The sequence below is a fragment of the Peromyscus leucopus genome, chromosome 2, assembly GCF_004664715.2.
Source record: "Peromyscus leucopus breed LL Stock chromosome 2, UCI_PerLeu_2.1, whole genome shotgun sequence".
Lineage (NCBI taxonomy): Eukaryota > Metazoa > Chordata > Mammalia > Rodentia > Cricetidae > Peromyscus > Peromyscus leucopus.
Window position 1 is genome coordinate 46,917,843 of NC_051064.1, and position 18,490 is coordinate 46,936,332.

At 43.2% G+C, this 18,490-nt stretch overlaps 1 protein-coding gene across 4 annotated transcripts in view; it reads right to left on the reverse strand.

Moving 5' to 3' along the window:
* Positions 1-8,883, reverse strand: part of Cfap206 (cilia and flagella associated protein 206) — a 40,478-nt gene extending 31,595 nt beyond the window's left edge. The window contains exons 1-5 of one of the 4 annotated variants that reach the window (XM_037202490.1): positions 8,684-8,883; positions 7,552-7,664; positions 6,883-6,966; positions 3,884-3,974; positions 1,698-1,886 (exon numbers count right to left, since the gene is read on the reverse strand). In XM_037202490.1, coding sequence (XP_037058385.1) covers positions 1,698-1,886; positions 3,884-3,974; positions 6,883-6,966; positions 7,552-7,659 — 472 coding nt within the window. In that variant the 5' untranslated portion in view covers positions 7,660-7,664; positions 8,684-8,883. Of the gene's footprint in view, positions 1-1,697; positions 1,887-3,883; positions 3,975-6,882; positions 6,967-7,551; positions 7,665-8,507; positions 8,664-8,683 lie in introns of those variants that run through there. The other 3 variants (XM_037202489.1, XM_028872775.2, XM_028872776.2) reach the window with 3 other exon arrangements.
* Positions 8,884-18,490: the final 9,607 nt, after the last annotated feature.

Sequence of the window (18,490 nt, forward strand, 5' to 3'; positions counted from 1 at the left end):
CACAATTTATGATACAATTTATAAAGCATGAAGAGCAAAGGTCACCAAATACCAGGGCTGGGCTGCTGAAAATAATGTTATTGCCTCGTGTCTCTGTCTTTATTAACTTATTGGTAAAAACAATCTTTCTAAGTAAAAGGCTCGGAGTAGAAAAATCTATACTTTAAAATAACAATGGAAAAATGTAATAGGAAGGCTGGATACCTTGCCTAGTCCCACATTATTTCTTGTTTTTATTTTTGTAGGGGGATTTTCTTGTGCCCCACCTCCCAAGTGCTGGGGACTACAGACAGGCTAAGTCTGGCTCTGTCCTCATTTTAAAGTATAAATTGGATGAGCACTTCCCAAGAATACACAGATTTCCTGTTTCAAGATCCTGATCGGATGATAGACTCAATGCCTTGCACCCATATGAGTCATTCCTTTCCGGCTGTCCCAGTCACCCCATTAGCCCAGGACCCTTAACAATGCTGCTAATGTTCCACTAATGAGGTGGAATAGGTCACTGGGTATGCAGCCTCCAGGAAAATGAACACTATATCACTGACTAGAAATGCTACTCGAAGTTCCCAACTGAAACACAGTGTGGAAGGTATCTGAGGGTTATCTTAAGATTTACTTTGATTTATGGGTCATATGGTTGTCTTTGTGTGAGTGTATATCATGTGTGTTCCAGTGCCCTTGGAGGCCAGAAGAGGACGTTGGATCCCCTGAAGCTGGGTTACAGGCAGTTTGTGACTGCCTGACATGGGTGCTGGGAATTGAACTCAGGTCCTCTGCAAGAGCAGCAAACATTCTTAAACACTGAGTCTGTAAGGTTTTTGGTTTTTGGTTGTTACTGGTTTTTGTTTTTTTCTGTTGCTTTTTAAAAATTTATTATTATTATTATTATTATTATTATTATTATTATTATTATTTTAGTTAGCACAGAAAATGTTTCATCACATTTTCAGATTGCATGATTGTACTCTGGTCATATTTACACCCCCTATTACCTTCCCCTGCCCCTCTTCTCCACTCCTGCTCCCCTCAGACAGTTCCCACTCTGAGTTCATGTCATACACGTATTGACCCCACACATGGAGAAAACGTGGACTGTTCTGTCCTCCTGCCGCTCTCCCGCTCTCCCCTTGGGCTCTTTCCTCCCTCATTACTGTCCCCTCCACTTTCGTGTCATACATACCGAAATATTTCTGGGAGCCTGAGTAAGTTTGAACTTCTTATGTGTGCTGATTTTCTTTCAGACAAAAAGGAAGTTACAATCTTTAACATATTTTATAAAATACAATGGCGGGGATTAGGCAGATGGCTGGGTGGGTCAAGTGCTTGCCACACAAGTGGGACAGCCAGAGTTTGTGTCCCCAGGACCCCTAGAAGCCAATAAATACTGGGCAGGTGCACAGCCCGACCTGTAAGCTCAGAATTATAGAGGAGGAGCTCGGAGATCCCTGGGGCAAGCTGGCTCGCTAGACTGGCCAGAACTGGATGGAGAGTTCTGGGTTCAGTGAGAGACCCTGCCTTAGTAAAGTGGACATCATGGAGGAAGATAGATAGTGTCAACTCTGGCTCCCACATACACAGGCGCACATGTGCACACAAGCCCCTGGCCACACAAAGGCCCAACACACACATGCACAGACACATACGTACAGTGGGCAAATGGGTTCACTACGGAATGGACCGTTCCTGTTTTTTACCTGTTGCCTCTCTGACAATCTTGATGTCTGTGGGGGACCCAAGCCCAGATCGCAGTAGCACGTAGCTGACAATCTTTCTGTAGAGACTTTCCAGTTCTTCTCTAGCACATGCTCTGTTGTCTGTAATTTCTCTGCTAATGGCGCCTAATCTGGACTCTAAGACGCGGTGATGTTCTTCAAGAAAGTCCTCTAAAATTAGTAAATAACAGTATTTCACATCTTCAATACTTAGACTTCTCCTCCGACAAGGACTAGAGAAAAACCGGTTAGTGTGTGGCATTTCATGAAAACAAAGGCCCTGGCCCCCTGTCTTCATTGCTAGAATTGAACCCCACTAAGCTACACCCCTAAACTCTGACTTCCTAAGGTGTGATGAAATGAAAAACGGTGGCTGGCACGAAACTAAATACAGAAGTCTAGTAGGAAACACTACTATAGCCCTTTCAATGGAGCACTCTGTCAAAACACACATGTAAGCAGCCATAAACATGTAAACATATGTAGTGCAATATTAAATATGTAGTCTATTCTTCTTCAATTATACTTATTTTAGTTCTAGGTCAATGTTCTCTGAATCACATTACTGATAATGCAATATTGCTTTGTCTTAGGTTTTCTATTGCTCTCTAAACACCATGACCAAAAGCATCTTGGGGAGGAGAGGGTTTATTCAGCTACACTTCCACATCACAGACTATCTCTGAGGGGAGTCAGGGCAGGAACCTGGAGGTGGGAACTGAAGCAGAGGCCATAGCGGAATGCTGCTTACTGGCTTGCTCCCAGGGTTTGCTCAGCCTGCTTCCTCGTTCAGCCCAGGGATGGCACTACCCACAATGGGCTCCCACATCAATCATTAATCAAGCAAACACCCCAGAGACTTGCCTCCAGGCCAACATGATGGAGTCATTTTCTCAATTGACCTTCCCTCTCTCCAGTGACCCTTGATTGTGCTAAGCTGTCAAAAACAAACTCACCAGCAAATGCATAAAGAATTTATCCTTCGTTTTTCTTCCTGTGTCATGCTGTGGCTGGAGACTACCTACTGCCGTAACAATTCTTGTAACTTAGTAAGCACTCCCAATCACAATTCAACAATGCAACATCATATCTATAACTTCACTATAAAAGCAACTGAAAGCTTTTCTAAACTGAAAAAATAGAATTAAGTTTCTCTGATTTCATGGTTATGTTTTGCTTTGGAATTTCATTGTTATTAAGCAAAAATGTAAGAAATATTATTTTACATATTAGCATAACTGAACATCTACTATACAGAAAGAAAAAACAAAATCACCAAGTGGTTAATAATGAGTGCATTATAAAAAATAGTTTATTTTCCTTTTCCCCAATTTCTGACATGTCTTTGATGTATACCTTAAATATAAAATATAAATAGTAAATATAATAAAATATATTCTGAAGTAAAATTCCCCACAATACACTTTACATAATTAAATATTACATAATTTAAATATTATAAAATGATAAGCTAAGAATAAGAAAATCTAAAAATTAAGAATTTTAACTTCAATGGTTTAGTTTCTAATTGTTATATATTAGTGCCATAAAGGTTAAAAGCAGATAAACTTGGAAACATAATTTTATGAGCACACAGTTTTGAATTGACTTTTAGCATTCATAAAGGCAACTGGCATTTTTCTCATTTGGATTTCCAACACTATTATATTCTTAAACATGGTGAACTGTTTCTCAGAGGTCATACGTTAAAGGGTTGGTTTCCAAGTCCACTCTATTATTAGGAGACGGTGGGACCTTGAAGAGGTGGGATCCAATGGCAGGTGTGTGGGTCCCTGGAGGTGTGTCCTTTGGGGACCCCCATCCCATCTTCTCTTTTGCATCCCAATCATGAGGTAAGTGTCTCAGGCTCATGTTTCTGCCATGATGTGCCTCCATGGCCCAAAAGCAACAGGGCCATCAAAGCATGGACTAAAAGCTCCAAAGTTGGGCCCAAACAAGCTTTTTCTTCATGTAAACTGATTGTCAGAAGTATTTCATTCATAGTAACAGAAGGCTGCCTAACAGATCAAAGATGAAACTATCAAGACTGACAAAATTAGTTTCATTAAACAATTAAATCTGTTGTCAACCAAATTAAATTTTTCTTACCTAAAATGCAGTATTTTAAAAACCCTTTTAAAATGTATGAAAATAGGAATGTATGTTACCTCGACTTGTGTAATTCATATCAAAGTAGACCTGCATCTTAATGGTGTCCAGGGATGGATTTTTACTGTCCAATAGTCGAGCCACACAAAGCTAGAAAAGAACATCACATGAATGCTTCTACTATATTTTCTGAAACACTCCAGTGGTTGGTTGGTTTGTGTTTTAAGTTTTGAGACAAGGTCCATATAGCCCAGGCTGGTCTCAAACTCACTATGTAGCTGAGGATGGTCTTGAACTTACTATCCTCTTGCCCCCACCTCCCTCCCCATTGCTCAAACTGTCACACCTGGTTTTATGCAGTGAATGCCTGAGTATCTAATACAGGGCTTTATGCATACCAGGCAAGCAGTCTATCAACTGAGCTTTACTCTTCTAAGTTATTTTCAGGAAGAGAAGAAAATGGGCAGAGCATGATGGTACTCTCCTGCAATGCCAGCATCTCAACTCAGGGCACACAGCAGGAGAACCTGCACAGGCTTCAGGCCAGCCAGAACTACGAAGAGAGATAGAGAAACAGAAACAGAGAGACAGAGAGGGACAAAGAGGGGGAGGGGAGGGAGACAGGAGAGGAACAATAAAAACATCACAGCAGTGGTCCTGATGCTCAGGCAACAACCTCTTTTATTGTAATTTTTTCTTCCTCAAGGACCTCAAGGTTTACAGTTTACTCAATCAACATAGCAAGTTCTCTCCCAGGTCTAACTGAAGGCAGGAAATCTGAGGTGTTGGTGAGGTTAAGCTGTCGAAATGTGAGTATATTTTCCATAAAGCTTGTACCATAGTCTAGAACTCCCCCAGAATTGCTGTTTATTATTTGGGACTGATTAGCACCCCGCTGGTGGTTGAGGTCACATTTGATAAAACACTTCTGCAGTTACCCTCATCATCTTCTCACAACATGTCTCGATTTCTACTTCAGTTTCTAAATTTCTTCTGCTCCCCTCTCCCAGCACACACATAAATGAGGCATGCCCTTCCTCTGCCTCTCTAGACTTGGAGGATCACGCGAGCATCTCCTTCCTTCCCAGCTGGCCTCCTTGGCTTCCTCCTACCCAGTCTTTGCCCTTCATACACCTTGGCCTCCACAGACTGCTGCTGGAAGGCACACAGCAGCATCACTCTCAACCCATCTCCCAGCCCCACCAGTCCAGCTCTCCCAGGAGTACAAGACTAAGCAGCCTGTCTGTGCACATAGATCCCTAGCAGGGTGGGGATAGAGGGTGGGGATAGAGGGTGGGGTTAGGGGTGATGTAGAGTGGACTTTACATATCAAAAGGTGTCATCATCAGTGGCTTTTAATTGAGAAAAACAGGAAACACTTATTGTTGTCAAGATTACCATGTATTTGCCGGGTGATGGTGACGCATGTCTTTAATTCCAGCACTCAGGAGGCAGAGGCAGGTGGATCTCTGTGAGTTTGAGGCCAGTCTAGTCTACAAGAGCAAGTTCCAGGACAGCCAGGGCTGTTACACAGAGAAACCCTGTCTTGAAAAACAAAAACAAACAAACAAACAAAAGATTACCATGTACTCTGAGAAGTTGTGCATATATCATATTAAAAGTATACTGAACTAGAGGCTTTTCAACTCAGCTGAGTTAGGGAGAAAAAAACAAAAACTTTTTTCTGGGCCCCACTCCTTGAATCTCCTCCATAACTTCTATAGTTTCTGACTATCATAATCATTGACCTATTGATTGTCACAGTCATTGACCTACTGACTGTCACAGTCATTGCCCTACTGACTGTCACAGTCATTGCCCTACTGACTCTCACAGTCATTGACCTACTGACTCTCACAGTCATTTCCCTACTATCACAGTCATTGCCCTGCTGCTAAGAACAGCATTTACACCACATTTACAGTCAACAAGGCCAGCTGTAGGCTGTCCTGTGGGCTCATGGAGTCCCTGAGGCATCATTCTGATAAGACCCACCCCCACCCCCAAGCTCCAGGTTTCCAAATCTCTTCCCCACCCTTACCACATCTGCAGATAGAACTACTGTGTCTCCTTCAGGTTGTGAGAGAAGGTGGGGATTAGTGAAATGTTCCCCTGTCATTTCTGCATGTCAACAAAACATCTGCACACAGGTTTGGGGAAGTTCATTTCTAGTCCTTTGTGTGAAGAAAGGAAATAAGTTCACTAAGGCCAGGACAGAAAGCAATGTTGAATTTTAAGGAAACACAGAAGAAGGAACTAAATTGGAGTCTCAAACTTAAGACACTGAACACTACAGATGTCTAAAGTCCTCATCCTCTTTTCTTCTAAAAATTGGTTTTCAAGGACATTTACTTGTTTGACAAGACCATTTTTGCTTTGATTTTTAAACACAATTATATGGAATCCAGTATATGGATCTTAAGTTAAAACTATTTAACTCCATCCACACTACGGGTATATTATAGAGCAGTTGTAGATAGTCTCAGTGTAAGATAAAGAGCAGGATCTCACCAGAACACTGTGGCAGACAATGTTAGCCCTATATCTGGGCCTGACTGTTCCTACTAACACAGAACCACAGGTTTGCATTATGTGTGTTAGGGCCACTTTCGATCTCGTTTGACCAGTAAATATAACCATCTGGTAAAGGTTCAGAGACATTCTTATTTTTTGGATAGAAAGTCACAACAGATCTGACTGGAACAACTATTTTTCCCTTTGTCTTTCCTCTTCTTCCATCAGGAGGTATGACAATTACTCTGTTACAAGAATGAAAGCCAAGGATGAGAGCTGAGGAAGCCAGGAACAACATATGTACCTCCCAACTTTGTTCCATTAGAAAATAACCCCTCAAACTCGCTCTGTAGACCAGGCTGGCCTCGAACTCCCAGAGATCCACCTGCCTCTGCCTCCTGAGTGCTGGAATTAAAGGCGTGTGCCACCACTGCCCTGCTACTTTGTGTTTCTTTATAACGTTGCTGAAGACAATGACAGATAATACAAATTTTGTATTTAAAATTGAAAGTAAATAATCCCAAACACAAGGACTGTCAATCACCTTAACAAGTTTCTGCACATCACTTTTGATGAGGGTCCTATCCATGTTAAAGCCATTGCTTGGATCCAGGACAACAGCTTTCACCTAGAGAAACAGAGCATACTAAGTAATTTTATTTCATATTACGAAATTAATTCATTTCCATTTTTAGCCAACTGCCTTGACATTCACCTAGTTTTCTTATCCCCCCACTCACTAGTGTTTTCATTAGAGTCTGGAGATAGAAAACAATAAGCATCAAACTTGAATATGGGCCAGAAAACTACATACCAAAAGGCTGAAAGCAATGGTTACAGTTTTAGTGCGCGAAGCTATGGCATATCTCATGTTTTTATTGTGTGTTGTTTCCCAAACCAAGAACACAGAAACCAAATCAAGGGGTAACTTTTAAAATATATATTTGAACAAAAAATATACGTTAAAACTTCACAGCAGAACATTATCACGGTTTCTAAGCGTCCCAGCATCCCCCAAATCCATCACTGTAAATCTACAGCATGCTTTACAGCTTTACAAAAAGATGTTTTTCTCTAACTCATCTGATGATCTCAACACGTTTTCAATTAAAAAGCATGTAGGAAAGCTCTCAAGAATTTAAAAAAAAAAACTTGGTATCATATTTTTAAGATTTTTGCTAAAACAGTAATTTGCAAAATTAATTATTCTTACCATGAAAGCAACCACTGTTTCTGAAGCAATCTCTCCATGGGTTGCACATTCTTGTCCTATTTCTCGTATAATATTCTTTATAACACTTTCTGCTTGAGTGGGAGGCATTGTGGCTAAATAAAGCAATAATTATTTTTAGTAATTTTGCTGATATTTTCCTCCCTCCTTTTTTCCATTTTAAATGACTTTATTAATGACAGAGAGTAACTGGAACTTCCCCCTTATTTAAATGATGGCACCATCAAAAATATGTATCGTGACATTTAAAAAAAAAAAGCCAGGTACTATGGGACATGCTTTTAATCCCCGGTACTCAGAAGGTAGGTGAAGGCACATCTCTATCAGTTTAAGTCTATCCTAGTCTACATAGTGATCCAGGGTTACATAGTGAGACCCTGCCTCAAAAACAAAATACAAAACAGAAAAAAAAAAATTGAAGCTTAACAGAATTTGGGAGAAAAAATGAAAAAAAAAAAAAAAAACTAATCCCCCATCTGTGTAGGCAGCAAGAATACATTTCGTAAGAGAAAATGCTTATCAATACATTCTCTAGAGGATTTTTCACAACTGTAGTATAATTTCATAACTGTAAGAATTTTTTTTTTCTCGGACTATTCCATCCTTGGGATATGGACTCTAACAAAAACATTAAAAGCAAACAATGAAAACGTGAGAGTTACGAACCTCGTAGAAAAGAACTGGCTATAATTTCATCTATTATAAACTAGGAAAGTGGTAATTGTAAGTCAGGGCTCCTGATTTTCCCCTATCCGTTAACACTGGGAACGTTCAGGTAAAAAGGAAACAAAGGCAGGAGCGCTGGGAGCGGTAAGGAAGCCTTAGGCGTTTTGTATGGCCTGGAGTCCATCACATCCAACCACATCTACCCGAGAGACAAGCCCCTCATCTCTTGGAAGCCAGTTTGCTTAACCGAAAAAGATGGGTGTTGTCATCACCTTCTACTGAACTTCTGAGTATACTGTGGTTAGAAAAGTTCGCGGCTTGGCACAAGTACCCAAGCGACGCGCCAGAGCGAGTGTCTGGGGGAAGAGTCTGAGACCGGTCGGCCACACAGCCAGAGCGAGCCGCTCCTTCCTGCGCACTTGCGCAGAGCTGGAGGCAAACCACCTACCCCTGTCAGTTACCAACCACCAGCACCAGCTTCGCAGCAGTCGGACGTCCGTCTCCTCTCCGGGTACACCCGCCGTTTAGGGATCAGGAGTTCCCGGGGCTCTGGCCCCTGCCGGAACACCACCCAGCCGCGGCCTTCCTGGCCAGCCCCAGAGCCCTAGCAGCGGACGCGTAACCGTGGAGACCGAACGCGACGCCAAAACTAGAGGCGGGGCCAGGCCTTGTGGGTGGGGCCGGAGGGCGGGGCGAGCGGAGAGCACGGAGGCTGGGGTGGGGCTCCTGGGGTGGAGCCTTGAGAAGAAAGGTGTGGGGTTTCTTCTCAGTCTCCCAAGAGGCAGAACAAAAGAACTAAAGTCCGGGCGAGAAAGGTGTTTTCGCTATACCTCAGTATTAAGACAATGAAACACGAGTTCTGAAACAAATGTTGGCTGTACCGACGTACTGTACGTGTTAACTTGCTAGCGTGGAAACATGGAAAAACGCGTCCGTTGACGAAAATGAGAAAGCCTGGGGTACTTGGAGTTATCAATGTTCATAGTTTTTTCAAAGGAATGCTTTCATTTCTTTTGCTCAAAGGAAGACCGTATGCTGGTGCTCCAAAATAAAACTTTTCATTCGGGAAGTGTGTTGAAACCAGATGTGGCAATGCAGGCCCACACAGTCCTAGCCCTTGGGATGCTGAGGTAGGAAAATGTAGTTTTAAGACACCTTACAATGTATAGTGAGACTCTTCCCCCACCTCCCAGAAGATGCAAGTAAGGAAACCTCTGTTTGGAATTGGGAATTTTTTTTTTTTTTTTTTTTTTTTTTTTTTTTTTTTTTTTTTTTTTTTTTTTTTTTTAGAGAAGGTAGCACTCTTGGGTGGTCTGGAACTGAACATGTAGACCAGGCTGGTCTAGAATTCACAGAGATCTACCTGCCTCAGCCCCCCAAGCACTGATCATGTGCCACCATGCCTGGTCAATGATGGCGGTTTTGATTCTTAAAAATGTTTGTTGCAGGGTTGGAAATAGGACTCAGAGGTTATGAGCACTGGCTGCATTTCCAGAGGACTGGCTTTGATTCCCAGCACCCACAAGGCAGCTCATAACTGTCTGCACTCTAGTGCCCAGGGAGCCAACTCCCTCTTGTGGCTTCTGCAGGTACCAGGCTCGTGGGAGGTCCAGAGACATACTGCCTGGCACAACACCCATGCACATAAAATAAAAAAAAAAAAATAAAATAAAAAAATAAAATAAAAAATAAAATAAAATAAAAAATAATACTGTTTGTTCGGTGAACATAAGGAGCAGTGGTTTTTTTTATTTTTTATTGCATCTAGTTATCTTTGAGACGCACATGAAACAACACACCCGTGAAGGTCACAGACAGCCCGCAGGAGTCACTTCTCTCCTGCCGCATTTCCTGCCTGAGATATCTTAGCCAACTATTCTCGTTACTTTGTTGCTGTGATGCACACCATGACCAAAAGCAGCTTGGGGAAGATTGAGTTTAGATAGCTTTCACTTACAGGTGAGGGAAGGAAAGGCAGGAACCTGGAGAAGGAGCCATGGAGGAACACAGCTTACTGGCTTTCTCACTAGCTTATGTTTAGCTAGCTTTCTTTTTAAAATTGTTTTTAATTTTTATTTATGTATTTATTTGATGTGTGCGCATGTGTCTGGTAGGGGTTCCCTTGGAGGCCAGAGAGGCTGTCAGATCCTTTGGAGATGGAATTACAGGCACTATTTGTAAGCCACTTGATGTGGATGCTCTGACCTGAACTATTTATTGTCTTCATGGCTTCACACCAAGTGCTCTTAATAGCTGAGCCTTCTCTCCAGCCCCATAGCTAGCTTTCATATACAGTCCAAGCCCACCTGCATAGGGATGGTGCCACCCACAATGGACTCTGCCCTTCCATATCAGTCATCAATCAAGACAATCTCTTACAGGTATGGCCTCAGGCCAGTCGGATCTGACCAATCCCTGGACTGAAGGTCTCTCTTCCCAGGTGACTATAGGATGTGTCAAGCTGACAATAAAAACCAACCAGGACATGAACATTATTTCGAAGGGACAAAAGCCAGGCCTAAACAAAGATAAAAAGTAGAACTTAACTGACCAAGTTCTGTTTAATTTTGCTGAGTTTATTTCTCTCCTTTTTCAGACAGGATCTTGCTGTTTTGCAGGATGGTCTCCATTTTACCATCCTCTGCCTCAGCCTCTCAAATGCTGGCATAAAGGTGTGCACCATCACAGCTAGCCAGAGTTTTATTTGCATATGTGTGTGTGTTGTGTGCATGTGTGTATATGCATGCTCACGTACCTGTGGGCACATGGCTGGTACATGTGCAATGTATGCATGTGGAGGTCCAGGAGTGACACTGGGTTTCTTCCTTACTTGCTGCCCACCTTATATACTAAACCAATAGCTCCTGCTTTCAGTTAGTTTGGTACTTAGTTGGCAGCAGGATTCTTCTCTACCTCCTATGGGATGAGTTTACAGGCAAGCCACCACACCACTGCCTCTTTAGGTGGGTTCTGGGGACCCTCAAGATTGTGTAGCAAATGCATTTTGCTGCTGCTGCTGCTGGTGGTGGTGGTGGTGGTGGTGGTGGTGTCTTAGGGTTTGAAATCTTTCTAGCTTGCTTGCTTTTTTCTTTCTTTCTTTCTTCTTCCTTCCTTCAATGATAGGGATCAAACCAAGAACTCCACAGATAATAAGTTAAGTGCTCTATCACAAAGCTGAATCTCTGTCCCTACATTTATCTTCTGAGATAGAAAAGCCTAGCTGGATCCAGCTGAGGTCAGCCAACCCCAGCCAAGCTGAACATGTGTGATGAGTGTTAGTTTAAGCCGCTGGACTTGGGGATGGTTTAGTAGAGTCTTACAGTCGTAGTTTATTGGTAACCTTTAAATGATCTAAATTTTCATTTATACTACAGATAGTAAGCTAGGCATACTGGCCCACAGCTGTGATCCCAGCATCCAGGAAGCTGAGACTAGAGAGTCAGGGTTCAATGCCAGCCTGGGCTTTATAATAAAATCCCACCACAAATAAGCATCTACTGCTGTTATGAAAAGTATGATAATGCTCTTGTAGCAGTTGGTATGGTGTCTATAAATAAAATATGGACTTGGGTGCTATTATCATCACCGTTATGACAGATTGGACTTCTAGTATTTGTGAAAACTAATTTTTCCTTGTTCTCATATGGCATCAATTTAAAAAGAAGCACAAAGAAGCTAGAATACATTAAGAGAATAGTAAAAAAAATCTTGTCAGGAAAAATAAGAAGGAATTGTATATGTTTTGAAAAAAATGAAGGCAATAAAACTATTCTTTTTTGCTAGAAAAGAGTCTGGGCTTTGCTTGTTTCAGAAGACCAGGTTAGAAATCTACATACAGTGATGGATTTAACTTAAAAGAAAATAAGTAGGACTGATAAATTTTGAGTAAATGCTATTTTGTTGGAAATTTTTATCACCAGCTAAAGGACCGAGGAAGATGAGAGGTGTGCCAGAGTATCCCAGAAGCAAGCCAGGGAAAGCTGGAGAGGTGTGCCAGGGAAAGCTGGAGAGGTGTGCCTGGGAAAGCTGGAGAGGTGTGCCAGGGAAAGCCAGAGAGGTGTGCCAGGGAAAGCCGGAGAGGTGTGCCAGGGAAAGCCGGAGAGGTGTGCCAGGGAAAGCTGGAGAGGTGTGCCAGGGAAAGCTGGAGAGGTGTGCCAGAGTATCCCAGAAGCAAGCCAGGGAAAGCTGGAGAGGTGTGCCAGGGAAAGCCAGAGAGGTGTGCCAGGGAAAGTTGGAGAGGTGTGCCAGGGAAAGCTGGAGAAGTGTGCCAGAGTATCCCAGAAGCAAGCCAGGGAAAGCTGGAGAGGCCAGTGATGCTGACTATGTTTGGGTTACACTGCAAAGCGAAATAAGGAACTTTACAAAGAAGGAGACAAGGTCTTCTTAAAGAGGGTGGTTTAGTTTGGGGAGTTCCCCACATTCAGTGAGACAGAAAGCCAACAGCAGACTCTGGGAACCAGAGACGCTTAGAAAACTGGCACCATGCTTTCAGTAACAGACATTTTCAAGAGCAGATAAAGAGGAGGCACCCAGTGTAACAACAGCATCACAGAAGGAAACAGTGGGAAAACCCTGTCTTCTTGGTGCTAGATGCTCTGGGTTCTACATTTGACAGGACAGTTGCAAGATGCTGTTTCATAATGACCCTGCTCAGGGCTGGAGAGATAGCTCAGCAGTTAAAAGAGCTTCATCTCAAGCATGAGGACCCGAGTTTGGATACTGGCACCCACATAATGAGCTAATGGGGTCCCACATGCGGCTGTGGAGACAGGAAAATAATTGGGGCTTGCTAGGTGCAAGCAAGTCAGAGACCCTGTCTTAAAGAAACAAGGTAGAAAATGATGATATTCCATGCCCACTTCTGGCTTCTGTGCATGTGTAGGCATGCACACCCTCATACAGATGAACACACACACACACACACACACACACACACACACACACACACCACGCTCGGGGAGGGGAGAGGTGCTCAAGCATGCTTGAGCAGCCTGCAAGCCTACATGAATCCCAGTCCTGGAAAACTCCCAGCAGTGGCACTACACCACAGACTTAAGTAAGTTCCCCAGGATGCGGCCAGACTGTGGGCAACTGTGCAGTGTTGAGCACGCTAGAAACCTGTGCACAGGCAGAGTCCTCTGCAGGGGACCTTCTGCACAGCACTAAGCCTTACTCTGGACTAGGATGCACCACCCAGGGGTGGGGCGAGGCAGGTCCGTGAGAGTAATTCCTGGAAGATTAACTGAATGGGCAAACCCTTAGAATGGGCAGCATCTTCCAGCAGCAATCCAGCTTTAAAAAGGCTTGAGGGAAAGGCAGTGCCTTCCCTCCTCCACTCCTTGCTGATTAGTGCATCTACTCCTGCCGCTGCCGCTGCCAGAGCCCAGCTTTTGTAGCTTTCTAACATGACTGGAGACCAGCAGCTCTCCAGGACTCCCCCAGGCCTTCAGCACCAGATTGAAACCGCTGAGACATCTGGACTCTTGGAACTCCAGGGTTCTGAACCTCTCTGCTGTAGAGATGGCCATTGCTGGTTCCCTTTATAACATCTATCAGTTCTGTTCTCCTAGAGTGCCCTGAAATCCTTGATAGTGGTTGTTCAGTTGGAAGCTCTGCTTCGTTCCCACTACCCCTTATTCCAAACCCAGCCCCTCTCAGAAAGCCCGCCAAGCCACGGCTCCTCCCCCAGAGCTGTTCAAGACTCTGCCTACAGGGTATTTAAACTGACTCTTCCAGGCTGGCCATGTGGTTCTCCCCACCTCCTCTCCCCATCTCAGAGATCTGGAAAAGGTCACCTGGGAACGTTTTGCCCCACAAACCTGGTCTTTTATTGATTTGGCTTACTGCATTGGTAAGGTACGGAAACCTTTCAGTAGTTTTGTCGGTGCTCACTTTATAATTGTTTTCTCCACAGTGCATGTGCTGTGGAATAAACAATTACATTTTTGTATATGTCACATTTTATAATTAAAAGTAAAGATGCAACGTTAAAGAATGTCTCTACCTTTAATGATGCCTTTTGAGTGCCAACCACTAAAATTGAGTTGTATTTTAACAAAAACTGTTAAAAGTTTAAAAATATACTATTGGTGAAATTATTAAGGCCACTCCACGTAGTTAAAAGGAAGATTTATTTAGTGGGTAACTTACAAATGAAGGGATAGGTAGGTCTCGGGTCTGGGGAAGGTGTATTGCAGTCCAGCAGTGTTCTCTGGAGCTCTGCTCGGTCCACTTCCACCGTCTTGGGTCCAGGAACCGAGAGCGCCCATCCAGATCTCGGGTCTCTTGGTGCCTCCCTTGGCCCCGCCTTGTAGGCGTGACAGTTGCTGAAGCCTCAATGGGGGTTGGAGCTTCCAGATCAAAGCTGGAATGGCTACCACTGCATCTCCCCCTTTTTGTCTAAATAAGAAGGTTCTAACCTAATACAAGACTATATACAAAGGAATGGTTATCAAATATTGTCCAGGAATAATGAGGGATAATGACCTAGATAAGCTGGAACTACAACCAATGGAGAACACTGTTTCTCCATTGTTCTCCATTATTAGCAATCTGCTGCAGAGCAATTAGCCTAATTTTTTTTTAAAACAGAGCCATGATGATGACCTAATAATAAATGCCATGTACCAAGTCTGAAACCTTGAGTATCACAGAGCTGGTGTTAGCTGTCTCTTTCCCAGTTTAACTTTTCTTCTTTACAAAGAAGCTGGATAAATGAGGAGATGTGTCTTCAGGGAAACAGTGACAGAGGAATTATGAAATAAGCAAGACTAAGCAAGCTACCTTTTTTCTAGAGTCTCCAAGGATGTGCATAAGCTATTTCCAGTCACCAGGATCTCAGGATTTTAAAGCCTCTTCCTTACCAAGATTCCACTTTAGAGGTTACTTACACGAGCACTATTATAAAAAGGCAGGAAAAATTAACATGGTTGGATTTTCTGACATGAAAATCACACAGCTTTTTAAGTTCCTTTATTGGACTCCTCAATATGTGCTTTTTTTTTTTTTTTTTGGTTTGCTTGTTTGACTCCAGTTGCGTTTAAGGGTTAAGATGAACAATAAAAACCATCAGTACTTCATTTCCTGAAGTCTTGCTCACAGTAATCAATCAGTGGGTCAAGAGACCTCAGGATCTGATTTTCATACCTAAATCAAGGGGAGGAGGAATTACGACCTTACAAGCCTATTAGCCCCTCCTCCTCTTTCAGGAATTACAAGAGAAATTAAAACAAAATGAAAAAGAAGCGAATCCATGTATTATATTGTGAACATATGTCAGATTCAGAAGGCGAGTAGTTTCACGCCTGTGGCCCTGACAGGAACCCCTGTGCTGTTAGGGCCCCAGATGCAGTGGTTCGTAGCTGTAGAGAGCAAGCATGCTCCACCTGCAACGTTAGGCCCCTGCTCTGCTGGCTCATTTTAAGTCAACTTAACAATTAAGAAAATGCCTCCATTAACACCTGGCTGTTGGCAAGGCTCTAGGGCATTTTCTTAATTAGTGGTGGATGGATGGGGAAGGGCCCAGGCCGTTGTGGATGGGGTCACTCTGGTTTGGTGGTCCTGCTTCTATAAGAAAGCAGACTGAGGACAAGTCCTGGTCGCACTGCCTGGCTGGCTTTTTGGAGCCTGGGGCCTAAGCTGGGACACTTTGCTCAGCCTTGGTGAAGGGAGGAGGGGACTGGACCTGCCTTGACTGAATCTATCAGGCTGAGCTGAATCCCCAGGGAAGTCCTTGCCTTGGAGGAGATGGGAATGGGGCGGTGGATTGGGGGAGGGGGGCAGCGGGAGAAGGGAGGACAAGGGGAATCTGTGGCTGATATGTAAAATTAAATTAAGTATAAAAATTTAAAACAAAAGAAAGCAGACTGAGCAAGCCACAAGGAGCAAGAAGGAGCAAGCCAATAAACAGCACCCCTCCATGGCTTCTGCATCAGCTCCTGCCTCCAGGTTCCTGCCCTGCTTGAATTCCTGTCCTGACTTCGTTGGATGATGAACAGTGATGTGGAAGTGTAAGCCAGATAAACCCTTTCCTCCCCAGGTTGCTTGGGCCATGGTGTTTCATCCCAGCAATAGTAACCCTGACTAAGACACTTGCTATGCTAAACCAGGAGCACTCCCATGATGGACTTCAATACACCCTTCTTATTTGTTTTATACGTGTGGAAAGTGTTATTGTGTTCTCTCTCTCTCTCTCTCTCTCTGTGCTGTGTTTATTGGTTCATGCAGTGAATGGGTGGATGCCTACACTGGTATCATACCTCTTCCCCCAGCAAGTATACAACTGCATACCCATAAATACAATTCTGTTCATCAAGAATTTTAATTTAGCAGGCGGTGGTGGCTCACGCCTTTAATCCCAGCACTTGGGAGTCAGAACCAGGCGGATCTCTGTGAGTTCAAGGCCAGCCTGGCTACCAAGTGAGTTCCAGGGAAGGTGCAAAACTACACAGAGAAACCCTGTCTCAAAAAACCAAAAAAAAAAAAAAAAGAATTTTAATTTAATAAAGACTAGATGGATTAAGATAGACCTCAACAGGCTAGATAATAAGTCCAGTGTCTATGTTTGAGATGTGTCTGTAGATGCTGGCCACAAACCAACTACTTTTGGTTGGAGTATGAAGATGAGGGACATAGCAGCATGTCTACATTCAGGAAAAGCCATCCATACATCCTGACAATACTGAAGGCCTATGCATGTTTGTCTGTGATCACAGACTAGGCGTTGAGATATACATTTTGTTTCCAGATAATGTAATTTGGGGTTATAAATGGCAGGAATGTCACCGAGGAGCCTGAATGAAGGGACAGAGTACAGAGGAACATGTCTGTGATCACTGTCACAGACCCCAAACTTGCTTGTCATTACTGCCAAGGCCTGTGTTAGAGACCAAGGGTCACATTTGTAGTTGATCAACAAGCTGTTCACTAATTCATACTAAATCCCCAGGGAAGGTGTTTGTTTTCACTTTTTTCATTGTTTTGTTTTTTGAGACAGGGTTGCTCTGTGTAGCCCTGGCTGTTCTGGAACAAGCTCTGTAGACCATGCTGGCCTCGAACTCATAAATCCACCTGCCTATTTTACTTTTTAATATGAACTATTTCTTACTCTGATGGCACACTTTACTTAAAAGGTGCTTCCCTGGCTTCACTTTTGAGAGACAGTTGGTCTCTGCCCTCTACTGAACCCTTAGCTAATCTGCCCATGTAGAGAGTCTAGTGTTCTCCACTAATTCTTGTGATTACAGCGTTCATCAGAAGCACAAGACCCCAGTGTCAGTAATTATTAGTGAGAATAGATGAAGCAGCTTATTCCAGTCGAACACACTTTTCCTGATATATTCACTTTAACATACCAATCATCTCTATTTCATGGTAAAACTAGTTTGTTAGAAAATCTTCCATAAACAGCAGGTATTTGTGATACTGTCGTATAGGTCAAGGCCCTGTTATCTGTGTAGTCTGTAGACTAAATCCTACCTTTGCCTATTTTTGTACAGCTTTCTGACCACTGTGATAAAATGCCTGAGAAAATCAGTAAAAAGAGGTAGATTTATTTGGGCCCACGGCTTCAGAGGTTTCAGTCAATGGTAACTTGGCTCCATTGATCCTGGCTGATGAGAACCAGGAGAACTTCTGTGTTTTCTCTGATCAGGGCGTGAGTGGTGCTCCCATGAACTCTCAACAATGTGGCTGCCTGCCTAAGACCTGCAAAGACCACACCAACTGACATGCCAACATGGATAGAGGGTAACTTCATAAGGTCCCATCCCTAGGGGAAGAGCTACAGGCAGTCAGACGATAGAAAGATGAGCCCCATAGGTCATCTGATCCAAAATGGTCAGCCCTAAACATATGATATCTGAGCAACTCTAAATGGGCACAGTGTGTGTGTGTGTGTGTGTGTGTGTGTGTGTGTGTGTGTGTACAAAACAATAATTATAGAAGAGGTCATGAACTTGAGAGTGAGTGGGAGGACACAGGAGTTGAAGGGAGAGGCGAAGGAATAGAAACAGTAAATGCAGGACTCATGTTTAAAATTCTAAATATATTTTTTTCTTTCCTTTTTTTTTTTTAGCTGAGGACTGTAACCAGGGCCTTGCGCTTGCTAGGCAAGTGCTCTACCAGTAAGCTCAATCCCCAACCCCCTAAATATATTTAAAAACTTAAATTAAAAAAAAATGTTAGTTTTCAGTGACTAGGGTTTTAGAAATGTCCTATAGGCTCAGGTGTTCTTTCACTTTAATCTAGTGATTGC